The sequence below is a fragment of the Myxine glutinosa genome, chromosome 5 (genome assembly GCF_964187855.1).
Source record: "Myxine glutinosa chromosome 5, kmMyxGlut1.1, whole genome shotgun sequence".
NCBI classification, from domain to species: Eukaryota; Metazoa; Chordata; class Myxini; order Myxiniformes; family Myxinidae; genus Myxine; species Myxine glutinosa.
Window position 1 is genome coordinate 7,360,710 of NC_136265.1, and position 18,833 is coordinate 7,379,542.

The 18,833-nt window shown below is 46.9% G+C and overlaps 1 protein-coding gene across 4 annotated transcripts in view; it reads left to right on the forward strand.

The window, feature by feature from the left end:
• MADD (MAP kinase activating death domain) overlaps positions 1-18,833 on the forward strand; it is a gene marked incomplete at its 5' end in the record, with an annotated part of 74,024 nt that overhangs the window by 6,749 nt on the left and 48,442 nt on the right. For all 4 annotated transcript variants that reach the window (XM_078777544.1, XM_078777545.1, XM_078777546.1 and 1 more), the window contains 2 exon segments: positions 1,725-1,805; positions 11,042-11,229. In XM_078777544.1, the coding sequence (XP_078633670.1) occupies positions 1,725-1,805; positions 11,042-11,229 (269 nt within the window).

Genomic DNA, 18,833 nt, shown 5'->3' on the forward strand with positions numbered 1-18,833 from the left:
TCCACTACTATTTGTAGCTGTGATGGAGGTGCTGGCTCAAAACGTAAAGGAGGGTTTACCGTGGGAGTTGTTGTATGCAGATGATCTGGTGTTGATTGCGGAAAGTATGGATGGACTGAAGGAAAAGATGAACACGTGGAAGGAATGTATGGAGACAAAAGGTCTGAAGGTGAATATCGGAAAGACGAAGGTGATGGCAAGTGGTAAAGCATGTGGTGAGGTGGAAAGAACTGGGAAGTGGCCCTGTGCTGTGTGTAGGAAGGGTGTCGGAGTGAACTCCATTCAGTGTACAATGTGCGCTGAGTGGGTTCATCAAAAATGTTGTGGTCTGAGAGGGTCATTAACCAGTGTGGCAGCTACATTCAAATGTAAGGTGTGCACAGAGGGAGCTGCAGATGGAGGAAATGTTGAGTTGGATCTTGGAGACGGCGTGAAGCTGGAAGGTGTGAAAACATTTTGCTACCTCGGAGACATGCTGAATGGAGAAGGTGGATCAGACTCGGCAACGGTTGCTCGAGTGAGATGTGCATGGAAGAAGTTTCGGGAATTGAGTGGCGTGCTGATGAGGGGAGTGTCGTTGAAGCTGAAGGGAAAGGTGTATGCTGCATGTGTGAGAAGTGTTATGATTTATGGGAGCGAGACATGGGTAATGAACGTAGAGCAGCAACGACGGTTGGAAAGGGTGGAAATGCGAATGGTTCGGTGGATGTGTGGAGTATCGTTGAGAGAGAGGAAGACAAATGATGAATTGCGAAAGATGATGGGAATAGAGCCTGTGATTGATGCTGTGAAGAGGAACAGGTTGAGATGGTTTGGTCATGTGTTGAGGAAGGATGAAAGTGACTGGTTGAGAAGAGTGATGGAAATGAATGTAGAAGGAAGCAGAGGACGGGGAAGACCGAAAAAGACTTGGCTAAAGATGGTGGAAGAAGAAATGCGGGCAAGGGGGTTAACAAGGAGAGATGCAGAAAATAGGGCAAAATGGAGAAGATTGTCATGGGGACCGCAAGGCTAACCCCCGCTCTAGCAGGGAAAATGGCCTTTAAAATGCATGTTGTTGTTGTTGTTGTTGTTGTTGTTGTTGTTGTTGTTGTTGTAGAAGATTGACTACTAAAATTCAGCTTTTACTCGCGGCTGTAGAAGATTGACTACTATAATTCAGCTTTTACTCGCGGCTGTAGAAGATTGACTACTATAATTCAGCTTTTACTCGCGGCTGTAGAAGATTGACTACTATAATTCAGCTTTTACTCGCGGCTGTAGAAGATTGACTACTATAATTCAGCTCGGCTTTTAATTGTGAAATGGGCCCAGCCCGGCCGAAGCGGCCTCGACCGGCCTTGCCACCCAGCCTATAACCTTCCCGGGTCCCGTCCCGACATTTTTCGTATTCGGGGTTTCCTCCTATCTTTCACCGTTCAGGAGATTAGCGCGTGCAGACAAACAAACAAAAACTTTTCATATATATATATCGACGAAGTAAACTTGTTTGGATGCTTTTCAACTTGCCATAATGCATCCTGACATTTACGAAATGCTCCCCCATACATTTTGAGCTCTGGCCCATTCCATGTCCACTAAGCACCCATCCTCCTGTCCGTCATGCACCTTTCTCTCATCTCGGTATTCGCAACACTCAAATACTTGGGCACATGTCAACCTTAGCACATGTTGATTGCACCGGAACTATCGAGCTATAATCGACCGTTTCCCTTTTTCTCCAGGTTGTCCCCCCTTCTCATAACTCAGAATCGATTTCCTTGTCCGAACCTGAAGCAACACAGCTGAAAACGCACTTGAAACAGGTAGTGCAACTTGTCCAACCACACACCTTCGCCTCATTTCCTTCGATTATACAAATGTTCTTCATTCTACCTTTGTGACAAATGTGCATTTCTATAAATCTGTTTGGAATGGAGATTTCTGGTGGATTGTCCTGAAGTTATATTTGTTGCTAAATCTACATTCCCTTTGTGCCGCGGAAGGAAGCGATGTGAAGCCTTTTACTTCTCATCAGATGATAATTCGCTGTCAATTTTTGAAAATCCACTTTTGATCTGATTTTTATCCTTTCGAGTGCGTGCTCATGCCTTTACACTCGCACTCCCCTTTCTGCCCTCCTGACCCCATTCCCCCTCCTCCACATCCCCTCACCCCTCGTTTACACTGCACGTTCAGTGGTTCGGCCTATTCAAATTGACATTAGGAAAGGGCGGCACCTGGGCGATGTGGAGCGTATCGCCAGATACATTGTGCTCAAGCCTGAGGTTCTTTTGAACTATTTGGGTTTGACAAATGATAACTTTGCTCATGAGGGCACAATTGTTTGTGATGCTTTGCTGTGATATAATACATACTGTATTTGTTGACATGTTTGTCCATTTTGTTTTGTTTTCACCTCTGCTTGTCTGTCTGTCGACATGATATCTCAAAGGTATGCACAAATTCGGACGAAACTCCTTGGATACGTTGGGTGTGTGACTAGGACGAAATGATTCGATTTTGGTGAAGATCCGGATACGGACCCAATAAATTTTTAAGTGATTCGTCACATTGAGTGACAGCCAAAACGATATATAGCAGGATATCTCAAAAAGGTGTGCACGGATTTGGACAAAACATGGTGGAGAGGTTGGGTGTGTGACGAGAACGAATTGGTTCAATTTTGGTGAAGATCTGGATCTGGCTCGTATATATTTTTTAAGTGATTCTTCACCATTGAGTGATATGGCCAAAAACGATATATAGCAGGATATCTCAAAAAGGTGTGCACGGATTTGGACAAAACTTGGTGGAGAGGTTGGGTGTGTGACAAGAACGAATTGGTTCAATTTTGGTGAAGATCTGGATCTGGCTCGTATATATTTTTTAAGTGATTCTTCACCATTGAGTGATATGGCCAAAACGATATATAGCAGGATATCTCAAAGATGTGTGCACGGATTTGGACAAAACTTGGTGGAGAGGTTGGGTGTGTGACGAGAACGAATTGGTTCAATTTTAGTGAAGATCTGGATCCGGCTAGTATAGATTTTTTTTTTTAATGTGATTCTTCACCATTGAGTGATATGGCCAAAAACGATATATCGCAGGATATCTCAAAAAGGTGTGGACAGATTTGGACGAAACTTAGACAGGTGGGGTCTGTGACAAGGAACGATTGATTAGATTTTGGTGAAGATCTTGATCTGGATACGACAATGTTAAAATTTTTAGAATTGACCTTTAACGAGAGATAGGTCCAAAAACGATACATAGCACGATATCTCAAAGTTGTCCATGGATTCGGACGAAACTTGGTGGATGAGTTGCGCAGGTGACGAGAACAGGCCGATTAGATTTTGGTTCATGTCTGGATCCAGGTGGGGCCTATCGGTGAGATACAAAACAAAAACTGCTCAACCTGGCGGAGGTATGCGCTCTACCGAATGCCGGTCTAGCTTTTATTTATTGCCTGGCTATCTTGTAAACCGTGCAGTCGGCCTGTGAGTCAAAACCATGTGGTAGGTCTTTATTATATGTTGTATGTGTTAGCTCGTACATGAGCCTCGACTTGGTATACAAAAACAACAACCTTTCACAAGCCTTCATTCCCCTGCCATGTTTAAATTCGAATTTTCCAGACGTCCCTTGAAGTCGTACGTGCTCACTTGTGCGACAGTTCACCGTTTGGCCTCGGTGGTCTTGAACGGGTCAGGTTTTGTGGACTATGCCTCATCGGCCACCGGGCGTACGGTGTAAATGCACTTTCGCTTTCCTCTCATTGTCTCTCATTCCCTCCTTTGTGTCTTCTACATCTTCCTCTTCTCCCAGGCTCTGGAGAGCCTTGGTGTGCAGGTACACTGCTGCTGCTCTGCATTCCCACTCTTGCCATTCCTTTACCTTTCGTCAATCATAAATCATTCTTTGTTTCTCCTCTTACTTGATCTTCATCTGTTCTTTTTACTATTTTATTCCATTTTATTTTCTCTTCAATACCTACCCACATATTTGTTTTTCTTTGACCCTGTAAAATTGCTTTGTTTCGCCATCTTTGTTTTGTGATCTCTGGTTTTTTTTAGCTTAGTTTGGCCTTTTAAAGCTCCAATCAAGGAGGAAGTATGTAGAAAGATCTTTTTTTATTCCCACACACTTGATTTTATTTTCTCTCATATCATTAAACCTTTATGTAATGTAACTTTAGGTTTTACAAAAACCCTTGGTGATTCAAAATGGACTCGAATTCATTTAATGCCTTACCCCCACCCCCCCCCCCCCCCCCCCCCACACACACCGTCTTGAGAATAGCATATGGGAAGGGGCTTTTGAATTCCTGCTTTGCGTTTCTGACAACTATGTATATTCTTTGAGCCGCCATTTTGTCTGAATCTTGATATTCCCCAACGCTGGGAGCACGAGCGGCAAATCTGATTGGTCGAGATGGCATAAGTGCCGTAGTATTTTGCCAAAGTACTGCTAAACTAGAGTTTTCTTTTTTTTTTTTGGAAGTGGTAAGAAAGCGATTTGTGTTCTACAATGTTAAAGTACATAATTCAATTGGGAATTAAATAAGTTGGCTGGTGTTGGCTTAGCGGTTAGGGTGTCAGCTTGGGATCCTAGGTTCCTGGGTTCGAATCCCGGTCGATTGCTGAATTAACGCCACGGGGGTTGACTCAGCCTGTCATCCTTCCGAGGTCGGCAAATTGAGTACCAGCTTGCTGGGATGAATGATCACGGACGGTGTGTACCCCGATTTAGAATAGGTACTGCGTATCCCTGCGCATCGTAAGAGTGTGACCAAGGATTGGCGTCAGGAAGGGCATCCGGCCATAAAAACATTGCCTCAAACAGGGAACCATGATTGTCATGGGGCCCGCAAGGCTAACCCCCGCTCTAGCGGGGAAAATGGCCTTAAAACGATCATTCTATATATATTCTTGGGGAAAATATATATATATATATATATATATATATATATATATATATATATATATATATATATATATATATATATATATATATATATATATATATATATATATATATATATATATATATATATATATTAAAGGTCTTAGAAAAAAAGAAAAAAACAACAACATTGATTTGGAAGTGTACCTCTGCTGATGCAGCGTCTTTTACACCACCTTGTTTAACACGTTACATTAAGTTCTTCATGCCTGTTTGTATCATTTGTGATGTCCTGTTAAAAGGAGCACTTTTTTTTGTGTATACAAGAACGAGGCTCGTGAAAGAGCGAACATTAATCACACAAAGACAAACCAACACATAAAACATATAACATCGGGAGCGGTAGACAAGATGGGGAGGGGGAAGGACACAAACAACATTTGAGAGCAGGGACCGAGAGACATGGACACATCGAGAGATCTGTGAGAGGGAGAGGGCTTTTGGGGGGGGGGGATGGGAAGGCGGCGGCATGGGAAGGGGGGGGGGGGTGGGAGAGGTATAAAGCATATGGACACTGCCAGGACTTCCAGGAAAGAAGTTGGAATTTCAAACAAGGTGGATCTGGGGTGAATTAGCGGGGGTAGAAAAGATCAAGGTTTTGGATGGGGGAAGATAAGAGATGGTGGTGAACAGCTGTTTTAAAGACCTGGAGGGAGGAGTGGGATTGAAAGGAGTGAGGGAGTTTGTTCCAGAGGTGGGAGAAAAGAGGAATGAAAGAGTGAAGGTGAGCAGAGAGCCGAGATTTCGGCAGTTTAACCATCAGAGGGTTGCTGGCAGATCTTGTGCGACCTGTAGGAATATTTGGGGGACAGAGCACAGAGAGAGCTGGGGGTGCAAGGCCGGAGAGGAGTCAGAAGAAGACAGAAAGATCACCTACCTGCCTGTGGTGAGTGAGTGAAAGGCCCTCAGAGATAGCTTCATCGCGGGAGATTCCAATAATTCTGAAAGCTTTGGTTTCAACAGCGTGAAGCCGAGCTAGGTGTGAGGCAGGAGCACCGGCCCATAGGGGAGAACAGTATTCCATTGAGCTGCGGATGAAAGCCTTGTATGTGGTGAGGAGCTCAGGTGTGCCGAGGAAGGACTTCGCACGACGGAGGATGCCCAGTCGGCGACTGGCTTTGGAGGCCAGCTTGGAAATGTGGTTTTCCCAAGAAAGATCATGGCAGATAGTGAGACCCAAAAGCTTGAGCGACAACTTCTTGGAGAGGATTGTTGAGAAAGTAGATGGGAGGGTTGTCCAGTCGATCTTTTCGGAGAGACATAGTAAGAGTGTGAGATTTGTCAGGATTGAAAGACATGTTCCACTTGTTTGACCAGTCTGTGATTTTGTCCAAGTCTTCAGAGAGTGAGGAGGCTGCAGACTGCCGATCTGAGGGAAGAGGAATGGAGCGGCAGAGAGTGGAGTCATCAGCAAAGAGATAGAGAGGATTTTCCAGAGAGTCAGAGATCATTGATAAAGACCAGAAAAAGCACAGGGCCCAGAACACTGCCTTGGGGAATTCCAGCCTGAACAGGAAGGGGAGATGAGAGAAATCCATTCAGGGCCACACGTTGACTACGACCAGAGAGGAAGTCCGCAAGCCATGCATGGAGATTTCCATGGATACAATAGGAGGAGAGTTTGGTGAGCAGAGCTGGGTGCCAGACCGTATCGAAGGCACGTGATATGTCAAGGGAGACAGCTCTGATTTCCTGTTTGGCATTGAGGACCTCCATCCATTGTTGAGACAGCAGAAGCAGCATGTCCAGAGTAGAGTGACCTGGTCTCAAACCAAATTGATGATCAGTCTCTCGCGTACTTTTTGCGGAGATCTCGCGAGTCTAGCCAGAGGTTTCCTGTTTGGAATGATTTTCAATTTTGTTTAAAAAGTTCTTCTTGCGTATGGCCAATATGGGGCGCGCTAAAGTTAAATGTCCAGGTTCTGCAACCATGTGGCTGCCTCAGGGGTAAGTTGGTGAAGGGCTAAAAGTCCTCCCGATAGCTGCCACAAGGGACAGTGTGACGTGATGTGCTCTATCATCTGGACTCCTTCCCAGTCAGAGCGCATATAGCCTCATCATCCTCCATTGTGGAGGATGCTACCACATCTGCACTGTGCAGTGCGGAGCTTGTTGAGGGCCTATGCGGGAGTGTGATACCGGGTGGGGCAGTGGTTAGATCATGTACAATATGTTGATTATCCAACCGACAGACTACCTACCAGTCTTATTTAACTGCCAGACAGAGTAAATTATTTTTTACCTTGCTTTGTGGGAACGATATTCCATACAATTTTCCAAATTCAGAACCAAAGTAATGATAAACTGCAGGTTCATGTTTCGATTCGTCTTCTACTGCGTTCAAAATTTGAAGTTAAGGCGTTCCTTCATTATATAAATAGACTTAGAGTGAAACAATTTGTTAACCACACTTTGCGCTACACACGTGGGGTAACAATAGCCATTGTAGTAATAGTACATGCCGTCTCTAACTATTGAGGATTTGGTAAGAGCCGTGTACCAATGTCATCGGTTGGTAGCAATGCAAAGTTTGTAATTTTTACCTTGCATGAAATTTTACACTTTGTACTAACAGGACATCAAGACTATAACGAGCCCTGGTGTTTGCTTAACGGTTAAGGTGCCTGTCTTGAGATCTTAGGGTTTTGAGTTTGAGCCCCTGTAGTACTGTCGAATTAACAACAGGTGGGTTGACTCATCCTGTCATCCATCCGAGGTCGGCAAAATGAGTACCACCTGACTAGTAATGGGGGTGGGGAGGGGGACAAGGGGTCACAATTTGGAACAAACCTATGTTTGGAAACAGGCTTGTTAAAGACCTATGTTTTTATATGTACAGTACAGTATATTTTTACCCTCCCCAGAAGAGAGGGTATTGCATTTGCGTCCTTTTGTTTTTTTCACCGTCTGTTTGTCCTGCACAGAATAAGTATGCTATTGTCTGAAACCGATTAACAGGAAATTTTCACCATAGCTGCGCCTCCTCCTGTATAATTTTTTAAATGATAGTTATGACGTCATAGGTCATCTGTTATGGACGCCACCTTGGAAACCGAAAAACTTGGCACCTCTATTTCCCAAAGCGCTGCGTAGCTAAAATTGAGGCATGGCTCATTGTAAAGAACAATCCACGGGGAATAAAATATGTTAATGATGTCATAGGTTCCTCCATTATGACGTCGTAATTCGACCAGTACAAAACTTCATCCGTTGAGGATGAAATTTCTTGAGCATCTAGGGATAAATTGGTGGAGAAAAAAAATAATGACCGTCGGTCACATGGTTGGCCCCCATGTTTTTTAACTCGCCAGAGGAGAGGGTATTGCATTTGGGTCCGTTTGTTTGTCTGTTTGTCCACACAGAACGTGATTATGCTTTTCTCTGTAACCGTTGGTCCGATTTCCAAGAAATTTTCACCACAGGAGCGCTTCCTCCTGTAGAAATTTTTAATGATAATTATGACGTCATAGGTTACATGTTACAGGCGCCATCTTGGAAAAACCGAAAAAACGTTTCACCTCTATCTTCGAAACCGGCTCCATGGGAAAAAATGAAAATATGGCTCATTGTCAAGTACTCGTAGAGAACAACATATTCATGATTGTCATTGGTGTATTCATTATGACATCATAATTAGATAAGTAGAACACTTGATCCAATCAGTTTGAAATTTATTGTGCATGATCTACACAAAAATTGCATGGGAGAATTAAATTAATGACGTTATCAGTCACGAGGTTTAGCAGCCATGTTGGATTGGACATAAATCCATGTCATCAATGAATGACACAAACACAGCAGCTAATAAACATCACACAAATGACAAACACATCCTGCCGAGGGTCTTCAATCTCTGATCGCTCTTTCTTGTTAAGTTATTGCGTTTGCCAGATTTACCACTAGGATTTACCTCCGATCATGGGCCGGATCGAGCAGGTTTATCACTACTTTCATGCCTTCTGATTCGTGGGAGGCTCTCGATCGGTGTGTGCAGTGCAAAGGAGCTTCTGTCGAACTAGTGTAGCAGCATAGCAAACCTGTTGTGCATTTTGTGATACAAGCACCAAATTTGGCACAAATGTACATTAATATGTTGCGAACATTTTCAGATATTGGGCCACTTGAAATTCCGTAATTTTTTTTTTCAAATTTCGTAATTTCAAATTTTTCGGGTGACACCGTCACAATTTCGGTCTTCGAGGCCGGCCGATATAGTGGGGCGGCTTAGCCCAAATATTCAAAAGAATTGTGCATTTTGTGATACAAGCACCAAATTTGGCACAAATGTACATTAATATGTTGCGAACATTGTGTGGTCAGCAATGAAGACGAGAGTCTGAATTACATGTATGCAAAAGACCTTGTGAACCAGTGAAGCAAATACACGGGTAAGCATGAATTAAATCTAGGGCATGATATAATTTCCATGATGTTTACCTCTACACTCAATGGTGGAAGGAGGTAATGTTTTGATCCCAGCTTGTCTGTATGTCTGTTTGTCTGTTAGTCCACAAAATTCCAGACAAAGCTTGTAGTAGTGGTAGTTGTAGTGGTAGTGGTGATAACAGAAATTGTTATATAGAACTGAACTTATATTATTATTATATGCAGAAAATAACTTCATTTCTATATGCCCTGCAGTGGACAGGTTAATTGGTTTATGCACTGAAGGGGTCACCCTGGTGTGCACTGCTGTGTTCTGCCTCACTGAGTTGTTCAGGTATGATGTACTCAGCACAAGCTTCCGGTCGGCCCGGAGGTGGGGGTGCGGGGCCTGTCACGGAACGTCAAAACAAACGGCCTGCCGGGGCCTGCCCAAAAGTCGGGGCGTGAGGGGGCGCGTCCACTAATGGAACGCCTCTCGCTTTCCCAGATCGAGGGCCACGTGGTCAGGAGAACCTCGTCCCTTCCGGTCACACTTTGCCTATCGGCCGGCCTCGAAGACCGAAATTGTGACGGTGTCACCCCGAAAAAATTTGAAATTCGAAATTTGAAAAAATTTGAAAAAAAAAAATTATGGAATTTCAAGTGGCCCAATATCTGAAAATGTTCGCAACATATTAATGTACATTTGTGCCAAATTTGGTGCTTGTATCACAAAATGCACAATTCTTTTGAATATTTGGGCTAAGCCGCCCCACTAGACTGACAAATGAAAATAAATAAGATTGAGTACACTTTCCACCTTCTTTCACAAACTTTCAAGTTTCCTCTTCCACCTCATCTTCATACCTCCACGATCCCTCCCTTACTGCTTATTTCCTTTTTTGCATGAGAATGACTTACTTGACATGGTGATGCTGATAATCGTCATGGCAATGACCCCACCTATTACCACCTGTTAATGCTACCCAAGAGGCTTTCGCTTGTGACGGTGCCCAGCCGATCCGCTGCTGATTTACATGATCACAGCTGGGGTGCGATTTCTTTCAATTGCTGACACCCAGCTGCCTGCCTACTCCTTGCCTGCGGAGGTCATCCTTCCAGCTCCCGATTCCTTTATCCCATTACATCCCAGCTTCTCCAGCCGCTGTGGAATTGCAGAAGCAGTTGCTTCTTTTCAAAGCTTAAAATTTATTTTGATTATTTTTTTCATTTTATTTATTGACTATTTTTTGCTTGCAAATCACTTTACGGAGAATGTTTCTGGTTTAATTGGCACGTATGACACAAGTAGCATGGGCAGAGGTGTTGAAGGGTTCTGTCTGTTCTTAACGAAGCCCTACATTTACTTTATTTATTTTCCTTAATTTGCAATCATGACAAACTCGTTGAATTCCGATAACGTTTTGGCCAGTTGGTTTGGCCTCGCTTGCTGCTTCCTTTTAAAAATGTATTTGCGGGTTGCATGTGAGAGTTTGGCTCGCTTTGCGATTAACAAGCAACTTTGAATGCTTTTGTTTATTTTTTAATCGGACTGTAAACGCATTGAGAGTTATTCTCTATCATTATGGGCACAAAGTGTCTGATGCAGAATAATGGAATTCCCTGAATCTCACTTTGGTGAAAGCATGCAATGGTTGCTGTGAAGAGGTGTATTGTTTATTTTTGAAGAGGTGCCTGATAGATTTCTGGATAATCTTTCCTTTAGGCCTTGGTTAGCATGAGCCTGAATGCGCAGCCAATACCGAACCTGGACCGTCTTCCTGAAGGGTTGGAAGTCCCGTTACTGGCCCTCACTGGAGGCCGAGGTGGCCGAGACGAGGGAGCCCTCTCGAGCAAGGAGTTTAACCCTTTTATCTACGGCAACGACATCGACAGTGTGGATGTAGCTACGAGGTGAAATTTTACAAACCTTTGCCCACAGGGTAAAATGTTGTTGGGTCGTTCCATACCAACTGAACCAGAGCTGTCGCCTAACCCTCCCAGATTTTGCTTGAAAAATTCACTTGCGGTGGGGGTGGTGGGGGTGGTGGTGGGGGGTGGCGGTAGGGGGGGAAGGGGGATTCGGATCTGCGGAGTTCAAAAATGCGAGTCATTCTCCCCCCCCCCTCTCCCCCCCCCCCCTCTCCCCCCCCCTCTCCCCCCCCCTCTCCCCCCTCTCCCACCCCCCCCCCTCTTACCCTCTCCCCCCCTATTCCCCTCTCCCTTCTCTTCCCCTCTTCCCCTCTTCCCCTCTTCCCCTCTTCCCCTCTTCCCCTCTCCCCTCTTCCCCTCCCCCCCTCTTCCCCTCCCCCCTCTTCCCCTCTCCCCTCTTCCCCTCTCCCCTCTTCCCCTCCCCCCCTCTTCCCCTCCCCCCCTCTTCCCCTCTCCCCTCTTCCCCTCCCCCCCTCTTCCCCTCCCCCCTCTTCCCCTCCCCCCTCTTCCCCTCCCCCCTCTTCCCCTCCCCCTCTTCCCCTCCCCCCTCTTCCCCTCCTCCCATCCCTCCCCTCCTCCCATCCCTCCCCTCCTCCCATCCCTCCTCCCCGCCTCCCCCCTTCCCCTCCTCCCATCCCTCCCCCCTCCTCCCCCCTCCTCCCCCCTCCCCTCCTCCCCCCTCCTCCCCCCTCCCCTCCTCCCCCCTTCCCCTCCCCCCTCCCCTCCTCCCCCCTTCCCCTCCCCCCTCCCCTCCTCCCCCCTTCCCCTCCCCCCTCCCCTCCTCCCCTGTTCCTCTTCCCCTTTCCCTTCCCCTCCACTCCCCTTCCCTTCTCCTCCTCTCTTCCCCCCTCCCCCTCCCCCTCCCCCTCCCCCTCCCCACCCTTCCTCTTCCCCTCCCCACCCTTCCTCTTCCCCTCCCCACCCTTCCTCTTCCCCTCCCCACCCTTCCTCTTCCCCTCCCCACCCTTCCTCTTCCCCTCCCCACCCTTCCTCTTCCCCTCCCCACCATTCCTCTTCCCCTCCCCACCATTCCTCTTCCCCTCCCCACCCTTCCTCTTCCCCTCCCCACCCTTCCTCTTCCCCTCCCCACCCTTCCTCTTCCCCTCCCCACCCTTCATCTTCCCCTCCCCACCCTTCCTCTTCCCCTCCCCACCCTTCCTCTTCCCCTCCCCACCCTTCCTCTTCCCCTCCCCACCCTTCCTCTTCCCCTCCCCACCCTTCCTCTTCCCCTCCCCACCCTTCCTCTTCCCCTCCCCACCCTTCCTCTTCCCCTCCCCACCCTTCCTCTTCCCCTCCCCACCCTTCCTCTTCCCCTCCCCACCCTTCCTCTTCCCCTCCCCACCCTTCCTCTTCCCCTCCCCACCCTTCCTCCTCCCCTCCCCACCCTTCCTCTTTCCCTCCCCACCCTTCCTCTTGCCCTCCCCACCCTTCCTCTTGCCCTCCCCACCCTTCCTCTTGCCCTCCCCACCCTTCCTCTTGCCCTCCCCACCCTTCCTCTTGCCCTCCCCACCCTTCCTCTTCCCCTCCCCCCCCTCCTCTTGCCCTCCCCACCCTTCCTCTTGCCCTCCCCACCCTTCCTCTTGCCCTCCCCACCCTTCCTCTTGCCCTCCCCACTCTTCCTCTTGCCCTCCCCACTCTTCCTCTTGCCCTCCCCACTTCCTCCCCACCCTTCCTCTTGCCCTCCCCACTTCCCCTCCCCCCCATTCCTCTTCCCCTCCCCCCCTTCCTCTTCCCCTCCCCCCTTCCCCTCCCCTCCCCCCAACACACCGAGCAAGCTGATTGCCATCAGAACACACCGAGCAAGCTGATTGCCAACAGAACACAGCGAGCAAGCTGATTGCCAACAGAACACAGCGAGCAAGCTGATTGCCAACAGAACACAGCGAGCAAGCTGATTGCCAACAGAACACAGCGAGCAAGCTGATTGCCAACAGAACACACCGAGCAAGCTGATTGCCAACAGAACACAGCGAGCAAGTTGATTGCCAACAGGACACAGCGAGCAAGCTGATTGCCAACAGGACACAGCGAGCAAGCTGATTGCCAACAGGACACAGCGAGCAAGCTGATTGCCAACAGGACACAGCGAGCAAGCTGATTGCCAACAGGACACAGCGAGCAAGCTGATTGCCAACAGGACACAGCGAGCAAGCTGATTGCCAACAGGACACACCGAGCAAGCTGATTGCTATCAGGACACACCGAGCAAGCTGATTGCCAACTGAACACCGAGCAAGCTGATTGCCGACAGAACACCGAGCAAGCTGATTGCCAACAGAACACAGCGAGCAAGCTGATTGCCCACATGACACAGCAAGCAAGCTGCTTGCTGACAGAACACAGCGAGCAAGCTGATTGCTGACAGAACACACCGAGCAAGCTGATTGCTGACAGAACACACCGAGCAAGCTGATTGCTAATTGCTGACAGAACACAGCAAGCTGATTGCCCACATGACGCACCAAACAAGCTGATTGCTAACGGAACACACCAAGCAAGCTGATTGCCAACAGAACACACCGAGCAAGCTGATTGCTAACGGAAAACAGCAAGCAAGCTGCTTGCTGACAGAACACAGCAAGCAAGCTGATTGCTAACGGAACACACTGAGCAAGCTGATTGCCAACAGAACACACCGAGCAAGCTGATTGCTAACGGAAAACAGCAAGCAAGCTGCTTGCTGACAGAACACAGCAAGCAAGCTGATTGCTAACGGAACACACTGAGCAAGCTGATTGCTAACGGAACACCGAGCAAGCTGATTGCTGACAGAACACACCAAGCAAGCTGATTGCTAACGGAACACAGCGAGCAAGCTGATTGCTAACGGAACACACCGAGCAAGCTGATTGCTAACGGAACACACCGAGCAAGCTGATTGCTAACAGAACACACCAAGCAAGCTGATTGCTAACAGATCACAGCAAGCTGATTGCTAACAGAACACAGCAAGCAAGCTGATTGCTAACAGATCACAGCAAGCTGATTGCTAACAGAACTCACCGAGCAAGCTGATTGCTAACAGAACACACCGAGCAAGCTGATTGCTAACAGAACACACCGAGCAAGCTGATTGCTAACAGAACACACCGAGCAAGCTGATTGCTAACAGAACACACCGAGCAAGCTGATTGCTAACAGAACACACCGAGCAAGCTGATTGCTAACGGAACACACCGAGCAAGCTGATTGCTAACGGAACACACCCAACAAGCTGATTGCTAACAGAACACAGCAAGCAAGCTGATTGCTAACGGAACCGGTAATAATTGATGCAGAAAACAATAAGACTACAACTGGCAAAGATGGCGAACTTTAAACGCCCAGATGGGATCCCAAACCTTTGGTTAAAGCAATTTGATGTTCTCCACATTGACTGTGCTCAAGCATTCAATGAACTTGTCCAAGGGGATCAGGAAATGGATGAATGGCTCACAGAAGGTAACATCTTCCTCATCCCAAAATCTGAAGCGACCCAAATACCCAACAAATACCGGCCAATAACCTCTCCAACAACAACATACAAACTTTTAACAGGAATCATCACAGGAACAATGTATCACCACCTAACACAACAAGGAGGCCTAGAGGCAGAACAGAAGGGATGCAAGAGAGGACGTTGTGCTGCAGTAGACCACCGGCTACTAAACAAGGCCATGCTCGAAAATTGCAATACAAGAATAACCAAATTGTCCACAGCAAGGATAGACCATAAAAGTGTCCCACATTCATGGATGATAAAGTGCATGCAAATATACAAGGTAAATCCCCAAATAGTCAAGCTGATTGAGAAAGCCATGGATCTATGGAATACCACACTAATCCTGCAGCACTCAGAAGGAAAGATTGAAATACCAGGAGTAAAGATACAACGGGGATCTTTCAAAGAGACAGCCTTTCTCCTCTCCTGGTCCTGGACCCACTAAGTAACCTCATTAATGAGCAAGGGCACGGATACATCCTTACATCCAATAAAACAACATCCAAAGATACATGAAAGGTGACGCATCTACTGTATATGGATGACTTAAAACTATTTGCATCGAACGATGAAAAATTGGCAGAACAACTGGAATTAGTGAAACAGTTCTCTGACAACATCCAAATACAATTTGGCCTAGATGAGTGTGCCAAGTGCAAATTTGTGCAAGGTAGACAAACAAAGACGGACAACATAAAAATTGACCTAGATACAACAACACAGGAGCTAGACAATAAAGCATCTTACAAATACCTTGGAGTAGAAGAGGGCCACCAAATTTGTCATAAAAAATGCAAATAACAATTACCAAAGAATACATGTGTAGAACGAGGCTGATCCTGAAAACATATCTCGTCTCAAGAAACAATCAAAGCCATAAATCAAAGAGCAGTACCAGTGTTCCAGTACAGCTGCGGAATAGTAAACTGGCCACAAGTGGATATCAAAAAAACGATATCAAAACAAAGAAACTCCTCACTATCCACAAAATGGTCTAAAAAAATCAGTATATTCCGAGAATGTACCTGCCGAGGAAAGAAAGAGGTGGTGTCCTGTTGGAACTCGATCAAGTGCACAGAACGCGGACTAGGATTAGCAGAGTACATGAAAAGCTCAACAAATGACCGAATACAATCTGTGTACAAGCATGATCACAGCAAACAAATTTAAGTCAAATTTTAAGTTATTGTCTGTGAACTGGAGCGTGGTGAGTTCTTCTTCACTATGTTCTTCCACTCGTAGAAAAGTCTGTCTTCAGGGAAGGGTCACTTGAAGATGTGGGGATCAGCAGGATGCAGAATCTTCACTTGTGCTCCATAATCTGATGTTTTCAACTTCTCCAGAGAACATTTCATTGTCATACAACACCTTCACTCTGTCACCAGCTGAGCTACATCCTCCTGGACATCTGTCTCATTCAACACTGTCACCACACGGAACTCCGTACTTTTGTAAATGCGACATTTACCCTGTCTGGGGTATCGGGTACAAAGTGGCGTGCTTCCCTGGAGCCAGTGATTGTTTGGATGTCATCAGACATGCATTAAGGAGAGGGTGGTTTTCTTCAACCTGTTCTTGTGAGAGAAGAATTACCTGCACAACTCCCCTCCCCCTCCTCCCATGTGAGTTATTTTGGTGTAAACTTGGTAAAACTCCACATCTGTCTGACAACATGGACCAACTTCTATCCACTCATCTCAACCCTCTCTTCCTCGTATGTGGTGATTTCAACTGGCATCATGCCAACTGGCTGGGTGTGGGCACCTCAGCAGGACATCTGCCACTCATTGGGACTGACACAATCTGTCAATTTCCCGACCCGGATCTCATTCAACGGTACATCATCTCTTCTAGACTTGGTTAAGACTAACTTCACTGCAAATGTCTGCTGTTCTTCATCTGCTCCAATCAGTTCATCTAATCATTTGCTTGTTAAAGTCTGGTGAACATCTCTGGTGAACAACAAAAAAGTGAACATCTCTGACCATTCTCAGAGAGCCTCCTCAGCGTCGAGTCTGGCATTTCACTCTGGCTGACTGGCATGGTCTTCGAGCAGCCGTCAATCATCTGGACTGGTCTCCCATCTCTACTGCCTCTGACATTAACTCATCCTGGGAATTCTTCCAAATAAAATTGCTCTCTCTCTCATGCACAGATTTATCCCATCTTGTCTTCAGTTGTCATACCCTTCCTCCCATCCATGGTACACAGACTCTTGTGGTGAGGCATTTGCCGTGAAACAACTTGCCTTCGCTTCCTGGAAGGCAAATCCAACAGAAGGCTATCTCATTTCGTTTCACAAAGGCCGGAACAAGTGTGTGTCTACCCTCAGGCGAGCCAGGAAACACTATCTCTCCACTCAAGACTGAACTCTGAAACCTGTCTCCCTCCTCCAAATCCTGGTGGTGTCTGGTCAAATCTGTTTCTGATGTTTGTTTTTTCCTCCATCCCCTCCCTTACCTCAAATGGCTACACAGCTGACTCCACACGAGAAAAAGTTGAATGCCTCAACTTTGCCTCACAATCGTGTGTCTCAAACCCATCTCTCTCTGCACCAACCGTACCCAGTTGTACCCAGCTGCTCCTGGACTCTGTGTCCTTCTCTCCTGACAAGGTGGAGAAGTTTCTGTCAAACCTCGACTCTGATTCTGCAACTGGACCAGACGGCATCAGTTCACGGGTCCTAAAATCTTGCTCTGCCGCTCTATCTCACCCTCTGTTCTCTTCACCCTCTCTTTTGCTCAAGGTCATCTACCATCTGCTTGGAAATCAGCCAACATTACCACTTTACACAAAAAGGTGCAAAAACAGATCCTTGCAACTACAGACCAATCAGCTTTCTCCCAATCTTCAGCAAGGTCATGGAATCCACCATCGCTTCTGATATTAAATCCTTCCTTTTCTCCAATGGCTTGATCGCTGATCATCAATTTGGATTCAGCCCAGGTCATTCTACTCTGGACATGCTGTTTCTGCTGTCTCAACAATGGATGGAGGCCCTCCAACACCAAACAGGAAATCAGAGCTGTCTCCCTTGACATATCGCGTGCCTTCGATACGGTCTGGCACCCCGCCCTGCTCACCAAACTCTCCTGCTATGGTATCCATTGAAATCTCCACGCATGGCTTGCGGACTTCCTTTCTGGTCGCATTCAACGTGTGGCCCTGAATGGAATTCTCTCATCTCCCCTTCCTGTTCAGGCTGGAGATCCTCAAGGCAGTGTTCTGGGCCCTGTGCTTCTTTGGTATTCATCAATGATCTTTCCGATTCTCTGGAAAATCCTCTATCTCTGTGTTTATGACTCCACTCTCTGCTGCTCCATATCTCAACCCTCAGATCAGCAGGCAGCAGCCTCTTCACTCTGCAGACCTGGACAAAATCACAAACTGGTCAAACAAGTGGAACACGTCTTTCAATCCTGACAAATCTCACACTCTCACTTTGTCTCTCTGTAAAGATCGACTGGAAAACCCTCCCATCTACTTTCTGAACAATCCTCTCAAAGAAGTTCTGTCACTCAAGCTTTTGAGCCTCACTATCCATGATCTTTCCTGAGAAAACCACAATTCCAAGCTGGCCTCCAAAGCCAGTCGCCAACTGGGCATCCTCCGTCATGCGATCCTTCCTTGACACCTTTGAGCTCCTCACCACATACAAAGCTTTTATCCACAGCTTGATGGAATACTGCTCTCCCCTCTGGGCCGGTGCTCCTGCCTCACACCTAGCTCGGCTTCACGCGGTAGAAACCAAAGCTTTCAGAATCATTGGAATCTCCCATGATGAAACTAACTCCGAGAGCCTCTCACTCACTTACTCACCGCAGGCAGGTTGGTGGTCTTTGTCTTCTACAGACTTCTCTCCGGCCTAGCTCCCCCAGCTCTGTCTGTGCTGTGTCCCCCAAATATTCCTGCAGGGCGCACAAGACTTGCCAGCAACCCTCTTCTGGTGAAACTGCCAAAATCAAGACTCTGCTCACCTTCACTCTTTTATTCCTCTTTTTTCCTGCCTCTGGAACAAACTCCCACACTCTCTTCAATCCCACTCCTCCCTCCAGGTCTTTAAAACAACTGTTCACCACCATCTATTAATCTTTCCCTATCCAAA